The sequence below is a fragment of the Temnothorax longispinosus genome, chromosome 11 (assembly GCF_030848805.1).
Source record: "Temnothorax longispinosus isolate EJ_2023e chromosome 11, Tlon_JGU_v1, whole genome shotgun sequence".
NCBI classification, from domain to species: Eukaryota; Metazoa; Arthropoda; class Insecta; order Hymenoptera; family Formicidae; genus Temnothorax; species Temnothorax longispinosus.
In genome coordinates, this window is record NC_092368.1 from 18,631,677 (window position 1) to 18,650,498 (window position 18,822).

The 18,822-nt window shown below is 45.8% G+C and overlaps 1 protein-coding gene across 5 annotated transcripts in view; it reads left to right on the forward strand.

The window, feature by feature from the left end:
* LOC139821589 (protein apterous-like) overlaps positions 1-18,104 on the forward strand; it is an 85,179-nt gene extending 67,075 nt beyond the window's left edge. For all 5 annotated transcript variants that reach the window (XM_071792757.1, XM_071792754.1, XM_071792755.1 and 2 more), the window contains 3 exons: positions 10,788-11,314; positions 13,630-13,847; positions 16,581-18,104. In XM_071792757.1, the coding sequence (XP_071648858.1) occupies positions 10,788-11,314; positions 13,630-13,847; positions 16,581-16,796 (961 nt within the window). In that variant the 3' untranslated portion in view covers positions 16,797-18,104. The remainder of the gene's footprint in view (positions 1-10,787; positions 11,315-13,629; positions 13,848-16,580) is intronic.
* The last annotated feature ends 718 nt before the right edge of the window (positions 18,105-18,822 follow it).

Here is an 18,822-nt window from a genome sequence, read left to right on the forward strand (position 1 = left end):
ATCAGAAAGTTGGGTGTAATCTCTGATGAATCTCCGCGTTTGATCCTTTACCCCTTAATGAAGCCTTTATTGCGCAATGTTAATTTTTCATCGAGATGGACAGCGGGGGGATTATTCGATGATTCCAGTACCTCCCGTATACCATCATAATCATCTGCACTCATTCGTAACTAATTTCACGCAGCACTTAACGTAAATAACGCACGCAGCTGGTGCATTTACCTTCCCTTCATAAAAAAAGAGAGCATCGAATGGCACACGGAATTCAGGTGTACGTACCACCGGATCTGAAACGTGTATCTGCTCATTCATTAAATGCATTAGCGCGATTTATCAGCGATCAAGAGTATAGACACGCTTCGATTCCCATCCGTCTACAGTTGCGTCGACGAACGGAGCGGAAAGGACGAAAAAAAGTGGAAGAAAAGGGGAGAACAATGTGATTGAGGAATCCGTGGCTTTTCAACTGTGTTTCTTTGAGCCGCGATTCCAGGCCTCACCCAGTTTTTGACCCTATTGCTTCTTCATCTTGAAACTCAGACCTGCGAATTTTTTTTTATCTTTCGAATATTCGAGTCTTGCTATCTTCTGACGATGTTTAAGCCTTTGAATACTTGAAAGCAAATTTGAGCCACTTGAAACTTTTAATAATCCTACTGTTTAATTACTTTGGAAACTTCCAAAGATGCTCGATTTTAGAATCCCAATTCTCGTAATTTTTGTCGAGGCATAAATACTTTTCTTATTAACCATTTTTAAATGTTTTAGCACGAATAATAGCTAAATAGTTGTGCTCTGTCATTCAGTATTATTAGGCTTACGATTCCACGTTTGAATTCTCCTCGGTTTTGAAAGCGAAACTGTTTGATCGTTATCAGTAACGGGGATCTTGTTAAAGGGACGGCGAAACAAGTTCCTCGCGAATTCTGTCGTCCGCGCGGCGATGATCACCGGACGCTGTTTCCGTTGTGGGAAGTTGCCGTTTTAAATCAACGGCTCGCAAAGGAAATAGCGAGTGGTAATTGAGCCATAACCCTCGGCTGGCGAACACACAAATATTTCAGCGCCGGGAACCCGCTCATAATTTAACCCTTATAATTAAGATGCGCCGGCGACTCGCTGCATCTCGCCTTCGTTGCACTGCGCGAGAATCGCGCTGCTCCGATAAAACGAGGATCAGTATCGTGATACCCTTGCTAAAATAAGCGTAATTTGTGCTCATGAATACTACGTTATTATGGAAAATAAACCGTAGCTTTCCAAGGTTTGACTAACTTGAAGTTCACGATGCGTTCCAAAATTGAAACAGAGCTAAATTCGCAAATATGCGATCTCGAAGCTTCAATAAAAACTCGAAATGAAGACAAACTGTTCTGAATATTACAAATCTCCCTAATCGCGACACTATATTGTGGCATACTGTAATGGACCGTACAGCTGTAAAATCTTGAATTTGTTGAATCTAAAATTATGAAACTTATCTGTCGGGTTCACTTCTAGATTCCAAAGTTTGACTGTGAGTAATGATTTTCAAATTCCTTATATTCGGAGGCATTTGTCTCTTGAAGACAAAGACAGTTCTCTAAAAGGGTGTAAAATCCTGAAACTTAATAGACTTCCAGATTTGTACTTATAAAGACACCTTCGGTGATGATTAAACCTCGATAACGATAATAGTTAAGCTAACGCGCTCGAATCTCCGCGGTGTCTCCCGGGAATTTCAACGTTCTCTCTGGCCCCGAAAGGGTACAGAAACGTGGCCGTGGGACATAAATATGACGACGGAGTCACGACCTCGGCCGGCACACGTGTCGCGGCACCGACGGAACGAGCAGGGTAACATAATACACGCGCAACGACCGGCCGGGCGACTCTCGCGCACCGTAACGCATCGCGGGGACATGCATCATCGGTAGCCATTCCGGTGTCGCAGTATCTCTCGACCCTTTTCTTGGATCGCGGTAATCGGTACCGCGCGGCCCGGGCTTATGCCTCCTCTTCGTCATCGTGACTTTGGAACTTTAGAACTTTGGAAATTTTATGGTAACTCCCTCCCTCCTTCGCGTCCTTGGAATTTCCGGGGACTCGATACGGTGAGAAACTGAAGCGTCGTTTTCTACCTGCGAAACTACTTCGACACTCGAGGAAACTCGTGATTGCTTCCTTTTGACATTTCGAAACTTCGGTGCTTAGAACTTTCGGATATTGCAAATCTCTCTAATCGCGACACTATATTGTGGCACTGTAATGGACCATACAGCTGTGAAATCTTCATCAATTTGTTGGAGTTTAAAGTTATGAAACTTATCTGTCGGGTTCACTTCTAGATTCCAAAATTTAATTGCGAGTAATAGATTCAAATTCCTTGTATTTGGAAGCATTTGTCGCTTGAAGACAAAGACAATTCTCTTCAGTTTTCACAAACGGCGGCGTCCAGCTGATTAAGACATCAAGGAGGGGTGGGGGGGGAGGGGGATCCTCCTGGAAGTCCTCGACGAGTGAATTATATCCGCTCAGTTGGAACACAGCTAGTCTCTTTATTACAGATGACAGGACGCAAGTGATCGGCACGATACTTCGATGTAGTAGATCCCGTGAGATAACAGGCGTATTTGTACAAGCGACACCTGCACGCGCGGGGGCCCCGCTTTACGCATCGCCGAGGAGAACGCGGACGAGGTCGGTCCTTCCCCGTCGGCGATGTACCAGCTCGCGTTATCAGATTCACGGACAATGGCGCCCCGCTAGTATCCGTTTGTCCGTCCGCACCACCGGACACCCCTGCGATATTAATTCGGCAAAACGCGGTGACCTAAGCTCGAACATGCTCAACGTCGCGTCGCCCCGTGTTATCGAAGGGTATAATACGTGCTAACTTCCAAAAGAAAAATTTGATAATTTAATTTAACTTTACCTAACTTTACGCGAATTATTGTATCCGGAAAACATCTCACGTGTCATAAAGAAAAATTAATTAGGAAAATTGCCGTTCTCGATATTTTCACAAATACATAAATTAAATTTTTAAAATGTTTTATTTAACATTTAACAAATTTTTTAAATCAACACCGAATATAACTCAGCGAAAAAATTCAGCTCGAGGAAGAGAACCGCGGATATAAACTCCGTTCTCGCGTCTCGGCGGGAATTCGTTGGTGGTTTTTACGAGCGGTCGGTCGTCGCTCATCGCCGTATTCATCGGGGATTCGGCGCGTATCTCGGCAGGGGGTGCGGCGTTCCCTCCGCGAACGGAGGTCCCGGGGGCCGACGGGGGTCTCGCGCCGTTCGCCAGCGGAATCGCGAGCGTCACCGCATAAACCATCCCCTCCTCCCAACTCGTCCTTCTCCACCCGCGAAAGTATCGTGTTACCGCGTTGCGGTGAGCCACCGCCGCGCAAGATGGACAGCTGGAGATTGCCAGCTCGCGTCGCGTGACTTACAGGCCCGCGACTTCGTAATCCTACGTGTGGGTTACATCGCGCTCGGCTCGGCTCGGCTCGGCGTTCCCCCGTAAAACGGGGGCGGAGATTTATGGCGTAAAAGGGCGGGTTACATAAGTGGCGCTGCAGTAGACAACGAATGCGAGGAATGCGAGAGGGTCTCCGGCGCTTCGTTGTTCCTCCGGAATGTGGCATCTTCAGTCTTGGGATCCTCGCGGACTCTGAGACTTAAAAGTTTCATTAATTTCGACTCTATTAACGAAAGAAATCTGTGGTCCAAACCCCTACACGAGCTAAAATGTTTCTAAGCGGATATACACTTCAGATGAAGTGTTTAAAATGACTCGTAAGATTATCCTTGTGTCCTCTGGAGTGTTCTTCCCGGATAAGAGAGGCTTGATCATCCTTTTATCAGGTGGAATCATAAATTACGTTTGAAATGCATAGTTGCCATCGGTGGCGAACGCGAGAAGCGCGTTCCGGATAAATTACAACTTTATAATTTCCCGCATCTATTACAACGTCCGATGAGATATGATACAAGATTGTCTCCAATCGCGGAAGCATAAATCCACGCGTCCAGCTCCGTGTAAACCCATGTACTCGGTGTACGAGCAGCGAGATCGTTCCTCCGCTGGTAGATCGCTACTGACTTTTATTTAATGTAGCAGGTAAGTTAAGTTGGAAGCTGGAGTCACATTTATGCGATGACTTTGGTAAAGAAGGAATGAAACTGGCTTCGCCTTATAAAAAGAATATAGCGTGCAGAAATTTGCTAAGATTTGCAGTGATCTACAAGTCGTATAGAATTCAGTCGAGTGGAACCAATAATGGAGTGGAAATCTAAGAATACGAGAATCGAAGAACTCGAAAACGTGAGAAGAGATATAAGGATTGATTTATTATTTAAAAAATTTTGTTAAAAAAAGGAATATAGCAAGAAGAAATTGTCTATACTTGCAGGAGTCATCATAGTTAGGATTCAGTCGAGTAAAACCGATAATAGTACGGAAAGAGATCTAAGCACAGGAAAATCAAAGAACTCGGAAAGAAGCAAAGATTGACTTGTTAATTTACGAAATACGATAAAAAATATATGCACGTTTGCAAAAATATTTTAGAAAAAGGAATTTTCTTAATTAATTACTCGCATGTTGTTTTTTCACAATATGCGGAATCTTCTGTGGATAATTCCAATCAGAAGATCTGCCAGGAGCAGCCAGGGATTCAGGGCCCTGACATAATAAACGGAATCGAGATGTCGCCGAGGATAGGAACGGGCGTCAATGTCCCGCAATATATTATTTGTACGTTAACCGAAGGGAGGAGGCCCTGCTCATTCGCGTGGTATGCCAATAAGAAGGCGGTCGGGCGATATAGCGCCCGTGATCTAGATTAATGCGAGCACACTGCCGGTAGCGGTCACGTAGAGCGTCCCACGCGCAGCGTGTGTCCACTGTGGTTGCGCGCGAAGCGTCCCCGGGCCCCAGGCTGGAACGTCCGCGGGCTGTCGCTACATTATTCATAAAATAAAACGTGCGAGGAGGTAGCAGGGCCGAAGGAAAGGAAAGGGAAAAAAAATACTCGAGCGCGTCGAACTCCGCGCAAGCCCCAGCGCCGTGTCGAACGAGTCGCTCGGGATTAACGCTAAAATCATTCATCAGGTGTTCTTTCGCCGAGCACTTCCGGCGAGCACGCCTGTGTCGTTAATAACGCCGTACACGCGAGCGCGACTATCTTGCCCGCTGTTAAGACTACGTTATTCGCTGACAGCGATTTTCACAATCTTCGATCGTCGCGGGAACGTTAGTTTCTAAATTGATGATTACGTCAAGTAAAACGAACATAATGAGGGGATAGATAAGTAAGAGTATCAAAATATTACACATATACGTAACATAGTTCATACGAAATAAGTATCTCCTTGAGACGCTTGGAACCCAAGGCTCTTGGGATTTCGAGTTTATTCCCCCCTCGGGAATCCTCGTACGAGAAATACGAGTGTGGAAAATACAAATTAATGTTGGAGAACTTAAAGTTTTTTACGGGAACTAGATAGGGGTATTCGCGAATCGGAAATGCTGACGCGTCGTTCTGTTATGTCGCGTAGAGATGTGGTCAGCAACCTTGATACAGATTCTGTACGCACTTTATGGTGCCCCGTGTTTCTGTCGTATTAGTCAGCGGTTGGATATCCAAAAGCAACGAAGGCCTGGCGACGTTTATCCGTACATGCGCGGGTCGCTATATACGCAGTGTTCAAACAATGCGAATAGTTCTGCTAATATATAACATGTAATACAGTATAAAATTTAATATATTTGTAGATATTTTATGATGGTAACATTTTTGCTAGCAAACATTTTACTCGTACATATATTCGCATTATGTAATACATATATTACAATTAATATAAATAATTGCCGATATAAATACCGTAGAATAAATTTTGGCTTACATAAAAACTGTCAAAACGATCATTATAAAGACAAATAGTCAGTACTTTCCATGCAAATATCGCCAGCATAATTACAAGAGCAAATATCATCGGGCATATTTTTTGTCACAAATTTTTTCATTGATTAATTTATTATCTTGATGTGATCGGTAATGATGCCATATTAAAATAATAGGAGCAGCACCTGGGTTGATCCCGCGCTAAAATTCCCTGTCCCTGGAAAAGACCCGGCTCCGAAATCGCGCGTGTATGTAACAGCCGCGAGATCGCATCTCGGGACACCCTGTATCGCGGCCTCCGATATACATTTTCTGCGCGGCAACCCGTTTTCTGCGCGCGCGTTCGGGGATTAAGCGGCCCCGGCCTTGCCTGGCGACACCGATGCCGTAAATTATTATTTCCACGATAAAAGCCGTCGAGAGAGGCAGCGCGGAGCGCTGCTGCCGAGCGGAATTCCCCCCGGCTACACCCGTAATTAATGCATCTGACGATAACCGCGGCCGCGCAGATCTAATCGGGCAGATCCGCCGATTGTGGCGCGGCGCGCGAAATAAATGTGCGCGCGCGGTTTGAGAAATGCGCCGGCGACACACGGGCCGACGTAAAAAAAGCGGATGAAACGGATGCATCGAGATACTCCGGTTCCCTTCGCCCGGCATCGCGAATGCGTCAGCGCTAATGTCGCCATGTAAATGGCGAATCTGGACCGCCGTAAGAATCGGCCTCTCGGTAGTCTCGGTAGCCAGATGCGGTTGTTTGTCTCTCTCAGCGTCGTCGCGAAAGAATGAGGAAGTCGTTCGGCGATACGCACGTGAACTCTGACACTCTGACCGTCAATTATCATACTGTACTCAAGACTCTCAAGAGTCGCGACACGTCGGACGTTACATGGAAATGCGAATAAGGCGTTTCTGCGGCCGATCTCGCGTGCATGAGAAGAAATCTCTCTCTCGTTGCGCGACGCGCCCCGCTTCCCCTCCCGGAAAACCGGGAGAAACGAGAGCGGCCGTCTCTCCGTCTCTTTTTCGGGACCGGAAGAAGAAAGGACTGAAAGAGAAGAAAGAGAGCAAGGCGAGTCCACGTGGTCCGAGTGTGCGAACGCGCGGCGAGCGGTCCGCCGCGCTCGGCGCGAGCTCCATAAAGGATTTCCGCCGCCCTTTTCTCCCCCTTCGGAGGTGAGAGCGACTGTGGCGCGCTTAGAGCGCGCCTCTCTCTCCCGCATTGTATAATAATGTATCGCATATGGTGCATCTTGTAAAACTCTGCGGGCGTTCCTCCCCTCCTCCCCCTGCCTCCTCCCCTCTCTCCCGCTCGCCGCTTCGTCTTGTCCCGAGCCGAGAGGATGAAGACCCGGAATGAGATTGTTCGCCGGGGCCCCGGTTCATTCATCCGGCTCGACGGGGCCTTAGAGGTGACGAAAGGTCCCGAAAAACCGCCTCCAGGTCACGTTCGACGGGGGGGCCGAAGTCTGCGGATTCCCGGATCGCCCCGGCGAAACGTTTCATTCGGGATGGGCTGGTCGGATCGGTCGGACGCTCGCAAAAGCACGGGGTGTGGTGTTTCACCGAGAGAAGTATAAATAAGGGGGGGATGAATGTTTTATGGGATTTTGAGGGTAACACGGTTGGGTTGCGAGGGCTTTGGTTCGCGTCATATGCGTCACATCGCGACTGTCTCGCGCTGTTTCACGCCACGTCTCATGTTTCCGCTTGTAGTAGCCCCCCCGGGGGGCGTGAAATACACTCCTTCCGGAAAACGCCGATCTCACCTGTTGATGATGGATTAGCGGCAGAAAGTTATCTAGTTGAAACTCTCGCGATGATAAGTCCGTTTTGATCGCGCTGTCTCCGACACACTTAGGTTGCAGTCCATTTGATGCTACAAATGCTTTGAAGAGCTAATCTTCACCTTCTTTCTTCATTTTCTTTAAAGAAAAGAGAAGAAGAATGCTTCGAAGCGTTTGTAGTGTTAAGTGGACAGCTTTAGTATTTGAATCGTTAAATTATCTGTCGTTACGTTACCGTTCTTTTGACTTCTCTTCTAATTCTTTCTCAAAATATCGGTAATATTGTTTGTGTCTTTTAGAAAAATATTTCCATATACTTGTTATATATATTGGCTCTGTCTATTGGAAGAAACGTTAAGCTATTGTTCTACACAGCTGACAACTGCTTTGTGTACCTTCCCAGTGAGACCATACTAAAGTGGCCTAATTACCCGTATATTTAAATTTAAAGCGAAGCTGAAACCTCTTAGGAGGCTTCCTCTTAGGATATTCTACTTAGGAATTAAAGGAATCTTTTATCATCATCATGATATATATTGATAAAATATTTTTTTAATAGCTTGCTCGAAAGTTGTTTCTTTTTTAACTGTACATCTATTGTTACCACGTATTTTTCACTTTCAATTTTCTTCAACCAGCGGTATCTCGCTCGATTAGCGAACAGGGTACGACAGATCCGATTAGGTGAAAATATGCGGTCTTACACGCCGTTGGAGACGAAGCAGCCGCACCCGTGGTCATCGCCCCATTGGAGGGTAGAGTAGTCAATAGGATCAGAGACGATAACAATGTGTCTCGAGTCAAGAGCCCCTCGAAGGAGCGGGAAACTTAGTGCGGTTAGTCTCACAGATTAAGTCTCACACAACAGCCCTTCGAATTTACGATTCTCTTCCGTTCTGAAACTGTCAGAAAGAATATCCTACCTTTATAAATAGGTATCGTCACTTCAAATTACTTCTTTTTCAAAATCTTAATCGTATGTATTCGCATTTTCATATATTGTAATTTATTTTCATTCTGGTTGCAAAATCCAGAATACATTTTTAGCAGAATAACTATTTTCATTTTATTCGTATTTCCGTCAACGGTCGATTTACGTAACTTTTATTTATGCAGATTATCCTGTTCCAACAGCCGTTTCTCTTGTGCGAATGTATTTGTTCCGCATTTCTTTATTTTCCAATCATGCAGATTCTATCACGAGCGGCATTTCATACATTCACATCCTCCCTTTGTCCTCATCTATCTCATTCTCGTCGATCTGTGGAAATTTCACTTGCAACACCGCGAGCGTATCCATCAATCGTTCAAGGGGCTTGACGACGACCGAAAAGTCTGGAGTGAAATCTTCGCGTCGAAGATGTGAAAAACCGTAAATGTCAAAGTTTCGAGATTTCAGAATCTATATCAATTTGAAAATAAAATCAATCTAAATTAACCCGGGAATGGGCGTCTGGGGTGAATTTTACACCCCAGTATCGAAAAAATGAAGCTCGCGTCACAATAATTTTAATATGCTTCTTTCGTTTGTTTAATATGTTTTTCTCCTACCTTTTTTTCAGAAAATATTGAGTAAATCTATATACATATTATCCTCAAATACCAACAAATTAGAACAATAAAAAGTATGCAATATGTAATCAATAAATAGTTATTTGTGTAACAAGTGCGGTTACCGCACTCGCCTTTGGCTCGTGTGTAAACTCCGCACCCGGGAATTTTCATCTTTACGCACAGCTTACACACCCTATTTTATGTTGCAAGTGCCTGGAAAGTGGTCTATCACGCACGCGTATAGCGTGCGTAATGGGGCACTTTCCATGCACGTGTTGCATAAAATGACTTTTAATTATACGGTTTAAAAATTATCCCAAGTGACCATTTATGTAAAACAAAAATCAGACGTACGCTCCGAGGTTAAGTGCACAGAAGAGCAATAAAGTAATGAGGAACATGGAAAAAATGGAGGTTTAGCGCATCAAGACAAGATACTTCATCATTTAAACGTAAACGTGTAATGACCGCCACGAGACTCGCGCCGGAGGTTGAAGACCGCGCGGAGCTTTTCTGCCGCGTCCTTTCTCTCCGCGACGGAACGCGCGTATCGCGCCGCTCGTTCTACCGTCGCGTCGCCGAAATCGTCCATTTCCGATCCGATACCCCGGCACCGGGGGGGGACGTCGTAAAGGGCCGCGCGCGTCCGCGTACCGGGGGAGGACCGGCTTCGGGATCAGCGTTATAAGATCGGGCCACGTCTTTATCTAGGTTCTTTAGTAGGGGCGCGCGCGGGGGGCGGGGGGTGGTAATATATTTGGAAGGCGCGGAGCGAGATAAGTGGTTAGGTAGGTAGCCGCGGCGTGGTTGTCGGCCAGATAGTCGACCGGCTCCGGTAATGGAGACTGCAGGGTGCCGCTAATGCAGTAGCGATGTCACGGCGTCCGGTGCATCGGTATATTCCTTCCTCTCTCTCTCTTTCCGCCCTTCCGCTCTCCCCCGTTCGCGCGAGGCCACCGGACGTATCTTCGCCGGCCTTCGCAGATCGGCCGACCTGCACGTCCTTCTCCGTTTTTCTCTCTTTCTTTCCCCTTCTCGCTTTTTCTCGTCTTTTTCTCGCTGCCCCCGTCGTCTCTCTTTAGCGGAACTCTATTGAGGACATTGGTCGATACCGACACGGGGATATCGCGATAGCCAGTCGGACGTGCGGAATGTGTTTATATTGGATAACGCTGCTGGTCGCGATGAGGCTCATTTTCGTGCATGGAGATTATTTTCCTCCTTTTCTCTCGATTAACTGAACGCGAGAGGTTTGTTGAAGGACAGAAGCCCTGCCTGTAGTTTTAATAGTAGGTGTGTGCGTCGTACGTTTGTCTCGTCCTTTGATCCCGCAAGGGGTAGAAGGCAGAAGCTCTTTTCGTAGCGTAATTTTTATAACTCATCATCCTAGTCCTCCCCAACGTTCAACTGTAAAAATCAAAGGAATATATGTATTAGAAATGTAATCATTAACGTACTAAAACGCGACTTTCGCTCAACATGGATCCGCGCAGCGTGCAGCGTGCGTTACACGGTATATAATATTGATTTCCGCTCTCTGTGTTCGCAGGATGTTCGGCAGCATGAAGCGGTGCGCGCGCTGCCAAGCGGCGATCCTGGCGTCCGAGCTGGTGATGCGCGCGCGCGAGCTCGTCTTCCACGTGCGCTGCTTCTCGTGCGCGGCGTGCGCGGTGCTCTTGACGAAGGGCGACCACTTCGGCATGCGGGACGGCGCCGTGCTCTGCCGGCTGCACTACGAGATGGGCGCCGAGTTGCATCCGGCCCAGAGCCCGCCGGTCCCGGTCTACCCGCCCGGGCCGCACTACCCCGGCCAGCCCTTCCCCTCGCCCGAGTTCCTCCATCACCATCATCACCATCATCACGCGCCACCGCACCCACATCACTCGATGCACCCCCAACACCCGCACAGCCACGTCAGCCCGGTGCCGTTGCAGCCCTCCACCCCTTCCGACGCCTCCTCGCCGCCGAAGGTGCCCTACTTTAATGGCGCCGCCGCCGTGGTCCCGCCGCCCAGGCAGAAGGGCAGGCCCAGGAAGAGGAAGCCCAAGGATCTCGAGGGTATGACCGCGAGTCTTGGTAAGTGCGACTTTTTCTAATTATATACACTTTGTATATAGCAATGCGAAGCCGAGGAATGCAAAAAGAATTGGTAACGGAGTTTCTCTTCCACAAAATTCCAAAAATCGGAGTCTTGGAATGTCTAACTTAAGTTGCGAAATTTCTAATTCCGGAAGTCTCATGGTCCTGCAGTTTGGAGGATCATTCGCGAGCCCGAGCACGGCACGAAGGTCCGCAGATCGTGAGGTCCAGATACGTCGGTCGTTCTCGAAAAGTGACCTCCGATCGCGTCACGCGGGGGAACGCATGACCGACCCGGCGTGATTTACGGGCGTGCGTGGGCGCGCGACGCTTGCCACCGAAGCCTGATAAAATTTGTCGGCGAGACATAAATTCCCGAATCGAGTCCCCCGACGGAGTGCGCGGCGCGGCGCGGCGCGTGGGCAGCACGCCGGTTAGGCTGGGAGAACTCAATTTCCGAGTTGATTGTCGAGAGACCGATCGTGGGAACGAGCCGGCGGGTACCGGCCGGTGGCTTTGGTCCGAAGAACCACGGCGGACATCGAAACTTCTACTTGCCACCTCCTCGCTGCGCTCTTTTTTTTTCCCGTTCTCGCTCCTCACTGGAGGAGGTCGCTCGATGTCGCCGTGTCGCCGTGAAAAAGGATCGTAGCGGCGCGCAGGTGATCGCCCGGTACCACAAGCTGGTCTCTGATCTATCGTGGATCATGCCGGCAATTTTTCACGGCCATCGCTAAGGGCCGCGACGAACCATGCTTCCGAGGCCGAGATAAATGGCCGTGTGTTTAGTAACACCTGAGTTATGGTTGTAGTTCGCAGCGTGCGGTCTTGCGCGGGAACAAATCGTTCGTACAGATTGCTTGTATTAATTGTTTAATAAGCGAAACCACGGTCGACTGGATAACGAGCGGTTTCGTGTCGCTGGATTGCAACACTAAAAAGCGCAACTTGTTACGACATTGCAGAAATAGGAAAGGGCCAGGAGAGATAACTACAATTGAAGTTAGGAAATAATTAACCCTTAAAGGCTAGTAAGTCTATATATAGGCTGCGTTCGCTTTGGGCGCTTTCGTGCTGAAAGCGTCAGTCTATCTTTATTGCTCATTACATGTTGAAAAAAGATGGAGTGATGGTTTCAGCACGAAAGCGTCCAAAGCGAAATGTTTTCAAAAATTGATGTTTTTGGACAATTTAATATTAATTATTGGCAATTACTCTAATTGTGAATCTGTTATATACTTCAGTCTCTTCTACCCCTATTTCATATACATATAATTTTTTAAAATTTAGTTGATTATATCCAGAGTTATGCGCGATCAAAGTTGCGAGATCATATAGTGGATAGTGTAGCCTCAAGAGGTTGAGACTTGAATTGTGGCCTTTAAAGAGATAATTTTCCGAAAATTGTCTAAAAACGACCGTTTACTTCACGAATCCATCAAACATCCTCCGTCCGTCACCTTGTCTCGGAGATTCACCATACAGTCCGTGATTCTCGGCTCGACTCGGATAGAGTTATCGACTAGGTTTCGAGTACGACGATCGCACGCTGAGTCGACGCCGTCGAAAGCGGGTTCTAACGCTGTTTGATGCGTATCACAGCTCATTAGCTCCTCGAGCGCAAAGAGGCGGATTAAAGGCCTCGGGGGAAGGGGTAAGGAAAACGGCGAGATAGCGTATGCGAAAGGCCGATGGATACACGGCCAATTACAGCTCTATGCAGCAAATAGTTTCCAGGCACGATACACCTCATTCACAGCCACGCCGATCTATCGCGACTCCTCTGCCTACAAGGATGATACTGTCGACGTTGCGCGTGCGAGCTCGAGCAAATTGATTCGGTGGGATAAAACATGAGTTCCTTCGTATCTGACTCTCGTTCGGTTCTTTTTTTAAATTCTCCTCGAGATAGATCTTAGATGGTTAAACTTTAACACGGCTGATTGCCGTGATACGTCATGCTTGTCACTGGCACCTGATTTTTCAATGACGCCCTGACGGTCATTGACGATCGAAGGTGTTTAAAACGTTTATCAAAAATAATTGCCATTTAATATAAAATTTTAATATAAAATTACATAAATATCTAGATAACAATGTAAAGTAAAGAGTGTGCAATTTAACACACTACCCATGAGAATATATATAATCTTATTTAATCATATACAGTATTTTATCATGCATGTTTATAAAAATTCTGCTGTGGTGTAAGACACGTTAAAATTCGCTGGGCAGACAACGTGTTAAATTCTAGAATAGCTTTCAGTCCGACCAATCTCGATGACGGTGCCGTTTCTGGATTTATGTTGCAGACCTAAACGCGGACTACATAGACATGCCCTTCGGTAGAGGAGGCCCTGGGACCCCCGGCATGCCCGGCTCCAACAGCCGGACGAAACGGATGAGAACGAGCTTCAAGCATCACCAGTTAAGGACGATGAAGAGCTACTTCGCGATCAATCACAATCCCGACGCGAAGGATCTCAAGCAGCTTTCCCAGAAAACTGGCTTGCCGAAAAGGGTGTTGCAGGTAAACAGAGACCGTCCGACTCATGCCATTCGCGATTCCGCGTTTTCTCTTAATGCGAGCCGACCGCGCGGTGTTGAAACTGGAATTTCCTCGTTTCGATTTCGTTAGCTCTTAACCGTGTCGCGTTCAACTCCGAAAGTGGTTACGCGCTGATGTAATTACAAAATTATAACTTTTAGTCGTATCTAATCTTGATACAAATTATATTGCATTGTATATGATATATAAAATCTAATTACGTGTAATTAAAGTTTGAACGAAATCCTTACATGGAATTTTAAACATTTGAAATGTTGGGTCTCTCCCGTGAATCTCCAAACAAAATATCGGATTTTAGAAACTCTGAGTGTTCGTAACTCTATATCTATTTCAAATTGGATTTGATATGACTTTAGATTTTCGTAAAACTGGGTAAAATCCACTATAGGATCTTATTAGATTATTCATATATATAAATCACCATGAAAAAATAACGAGATCACGGCGACCCGAGCGCAAAAGGAAAATCCAAAGATGGATAGCCGGTGGTTCTCGCTCGATCCTTTTGCCTCGCTCGCATTTCGGGAGGGTGCGCCCTATAAAAATATTCACGTACGCGAGCCGCGCGTAGACACGCGCGCTTCTCCCAATTAGTGCGGCGCGTACGGCGTGGCTGCGAAGTTAAAAGAACCGCGCGGAACGGAGCGATATTTCCGTCGACGAGAGGCTGCGGCCTTTCTCCGTAATTACGAGCCGGCGTCAATCCGGAGACAGTCAAAACCCCCCGGCGGACGACTAAGCTCCGTCGTAACGTCGGACCCGCGCTCGCCGGCTCGCTCTCGTTAACCCACTACCGTTAAATTATTAGGTTGTTACGAAAGTTTCGCGCGCGTTCCTTTGTGAAGCGTGCCATGGACGCGCGGATGAAAAGGGAGAACGATCGAGTGCGGGAGATACTGACGATTTAAAGGTAAATGAGGCGAGGCGAAACGCAGCGGCATGGAAACGAGGAGCTTAGGTCAGGCGAGGTTCCCTTCTATATTCGGTTTGACTTTTTACAAATATAGACTTAATTTCAATGAATGTTGAATTTCCGTAATTGTAATGATCGAATGCTAGAGCTAGGCTGTAAAGACTTCGAGTCACTCAATTAAGAATTTTAAAGTACCAAAGCTCGAATATTCTTTGAAGTTTCGAAGCTTTTAACTCTCGAGGTCTCACAACGCGAGGTTCCAGAGATTCCAAATTCGCAATTTTGATCAACAGAAGATTTAATTAGTCACTTAGAATATGAAGTTTGTAAAGGGTAAAATCTAACATATCGAATCATGCATTATCAAAATATGAAAAACAGTTCTATTAGCTATCAATTTTCAATTATTGTATATATAATCATACTTTTTATTTCAATGCATTTTTTAGACAATGAATTAATTTTTCTAGACCATTAAAAAATATTCTGAATTTTTGTCATTAAAATGGTTTTAGTCATTTAAATGCTCAAATCAGATTTTAATTTCAAAAATAAAGTGATTATTTTTTATTGTTAAAATTGAAACTTAATTGCGTGGGAAAAAATGACGAAGCAGTGATGAAGCAGTGATCTCTAGTGTTAAATCATTGTAAGGACAAAAACTCAGAATATTTTTTTAGTGGTATATAGAAAAATTGATTCATTATTTTAAAACATGTATTGAAGTGAAAAGTGATTATATTAAAAATAAAATAAATTGTTTTATTTTTTGTATGCCTTGAGGCAGAAACTTTTAAATCTTGCTACGTAATTCTTAACGTAGATCTTAAATGTAGTCTACGTAATACACCTCTATAACAAAGCTGTCTTCTCTAAAGTACAAAAAAACCAGTAATTTTACAGAGAAAAATGACGTCATTTAAAACTGATCGCCATGTTTTCTTCGATCTTCCGCATAACAATCATTCCAGTTGTTACATCGCCTCGCTTCTGCGCCCATTCGCCGAGCCGAAGGAGAGGGTTGGAGGTGGCCGCTATTGTATTCGTAGGGTTCTTGGTCGCCATCTTGCTTGATATTGATCGCGAAACGCACGAATACTTGCCCGCCGCGCGCGCACACAGACACGCCGGAACACGCGCGCGCACGCTCGCGCTCACGCACTCGAGGGGGGACACGCACGAGTAGTCGGTTCGCGAGTTCTTTCGTTGGAAGTCCGCGGGGGAGGAGACTGTCTTGAAAATGGCGACGTCGGGATCGCGTCGTCTTTCATCTATTGTGAACATAGAGGAAGCCTCGCGGAGGTGCGCACGTGAATAGGAGGAGGAACTCTTATCTAACGTACCGCACGTTTGCGGATGCATGAAGAAGCACTCATTCTTTTCAGCATGGCATAAACGTTGTGTAAACTTAATATCCCTGTTATTCTTCAAAACGTTTACGTTGCGCCTATTAATTAACGCTTAAAGGCTCAATTACTTGAGACTCTTAAAAAATTAATGTTTTTGGACAATTTAATATTAATTTTTCTAATTCTATATTATATTCTTCAATCTTTTCTATCTCTATTTCATATATAATTTTTTAAGATTTGGATGATCAGACCCAGCTTTATGCGCGATCAAAGGTCCATATATGGACCATGCAGCCTTTAAGGGTTAATTAAGATTAATCGCGTTCCCCCCCCCCCCCACCACAATTCGATTTCTCGAGCTCGCGCAATTCAGCGACGACTCAAGCCGTCGTACGTAACGGCCGAACCCTCTGCTGGTCTTGTTCCCAGGTCTGGTTCCAGAACGCGCGGGCAAAATGGCGGCGCATGGTGCTGAAGCAGGAGGGCAAGTCCGACAAGTGCGACGGCGGGGTGGATGGCGGTAATCTCGGCGACCTTGAGCTCTACGGGAACAGCACCGGAAGTGGCGGGCCGCCGATGAGTCCGCCCTTCATGCTCGGCGGTCCCCACAGTCCTGCGTCCCTGGCATCTCTGGACTGCGCGTGATCCCTGACGTCCGGATTCGTCCTGTCTGGCTAGCGTCGCGCGTCCACGTCCCGCGACGGGACATCGGTCGATTTGGATGTGCACCCTTCCGGACGGTTTCTCACGTGAGTGATAATCGCTCGCGAGTGCGTGCGTGAGGACGATGAATTGTGAATAGTCGGTGAGCGTGTAAAAAAAAAAGAGAGAAAGAGGAATAGCGTTTCCGCGAGCGAAAATTCGCGGACCGGATTAGCGACGACCGATCGAGCACAAGATTTCGAGGAGTGCATTTTTCGAGAGCGCCGAGTTGTGAGTTTTCCTTTCAACCAGTGAAAAGCTTGCTTCTCGTTATCGTCCCGCGAGCCGAAAATTGGCTTCTCGAGGCGCTCGCTTCGGATCAAGACGATTGTAAAATTTAACGCGCCGATGCGTAGATTTGTTTTAATCAATAAAATCGTTGTATTTATTGTAGCTCGAATTGCGACGCGAATTCGCGTCGCGGAACACTAAAGTCGTTCGTTGAGGGCAATGTAATTAGTGAACGAGATCTATTTATTCGCCTAAGTCTAATTAAGGATCGCGAACATTACCAGTGCTGTGTGAAAATCCGGTGTTTCGCGAGTTCTCGAAGAGCTGTCGGTTGCTGTCATCTTTAATTTATTGAGGAGCGTAGTGGCTATATATTGGACGGATCGACTTGTTGAATTATTAATTATTAATTATTTATTTTTTATTTCTCTGTATAATGTCTTTTCCTTCTTATTTGAAACAGGTTTCTAAATTTTTTGACACTACTGCGGTCGATTGACAAATAATCGAGATTTATATTTTTCTGATCGTGTCATGTTTTTTGTAAATAAAAGCAGAGATTTATACCGACATAAACAAACTTGAAGATCGATCAAAGCTCTATCGAGCGCTCGAGCGAAACGCTGGATTTTAACGGGAGGATATAATTATTTATAAAAGAAAAAAAATGAGCTGCGAACGCGAGTTATTGTAATTATTGCTCAAGATCAGACCGCGACAGACCCATAAAAGAAGCGACCCACGGTTCTACCTACCTGGTTATTAACTGTAAATAAAGGACGTTCCTCGTGCGTTTCTCTTAAGGCACCGTTATAGGTTGTAGGGCCCTATTAATTGCATTCGGTAGCGGTCGTGCTTCTCTAGGCGAGAGGTAAAAGTAATAGTAAATGAGGATTACGCAGGACACTACTGTTATTATTGCTCCTACTAATTATAGTCCTCCTTGTAACGATGCGGAAGGATTGTCCAAACTTTTGCAAGATCATTTTTTCATTGAATATATTTTGACAATATACGCCGCGTGTCTGTATGTGTCTGTATTTCCCCATGTCTCTCCTTCTCACCATCTTCCTTCTAATCGCGAGTTTTCTTTAAAGCCGCAGGTTTCAATTAACACTCTTAAAGTTTCTTTGGTATGGATTTAAATTAAAAAATAGCCACTGAATAATGAATAAGAGTTATTGCGACAGTTTATATATAGGAGAATATAAATGTGACGACAAAAATTAAAAGATTCTTGTATGATCTTTTCGCGCAGAAATGCCGTTTAATGTTTTTCCTTCTGGATACATAAACTGGATCTAGAATTGCATATTTTATTCTTCTATTCGCGCAGTTCATAGAATCGGCTCTCGACAAACAGAATCCGTGATTTTCCGCGAAGGAGACGCGATGGAAAGTCGCGTGATATGGCGTGCAAACCACGACGGTGAACCAGAATTTCACCCAACAAAAACCGGCGCGCACATTGTCCGTCCTGTCTTACCAGTTGGCCAACTGGTAGGCTGGATTCACTGACCGGCAATAATGGCGGAATATTCCAACGCGCTCCATTTATACGCGTGCAAAAAAAAATTGAAGAAAAAGAAAAATACGTAAAAGCCGTTTCAACGTAATATAACGCATTTTTAAATCGGTCAAAGAGAAGGACTTGAAACTTGTAACATCGTGTCTCAATGCTTCTATTCACAATTTTAGAATGTAAATCTATCGCTTGGAATCTCACAAAGTATCGAGA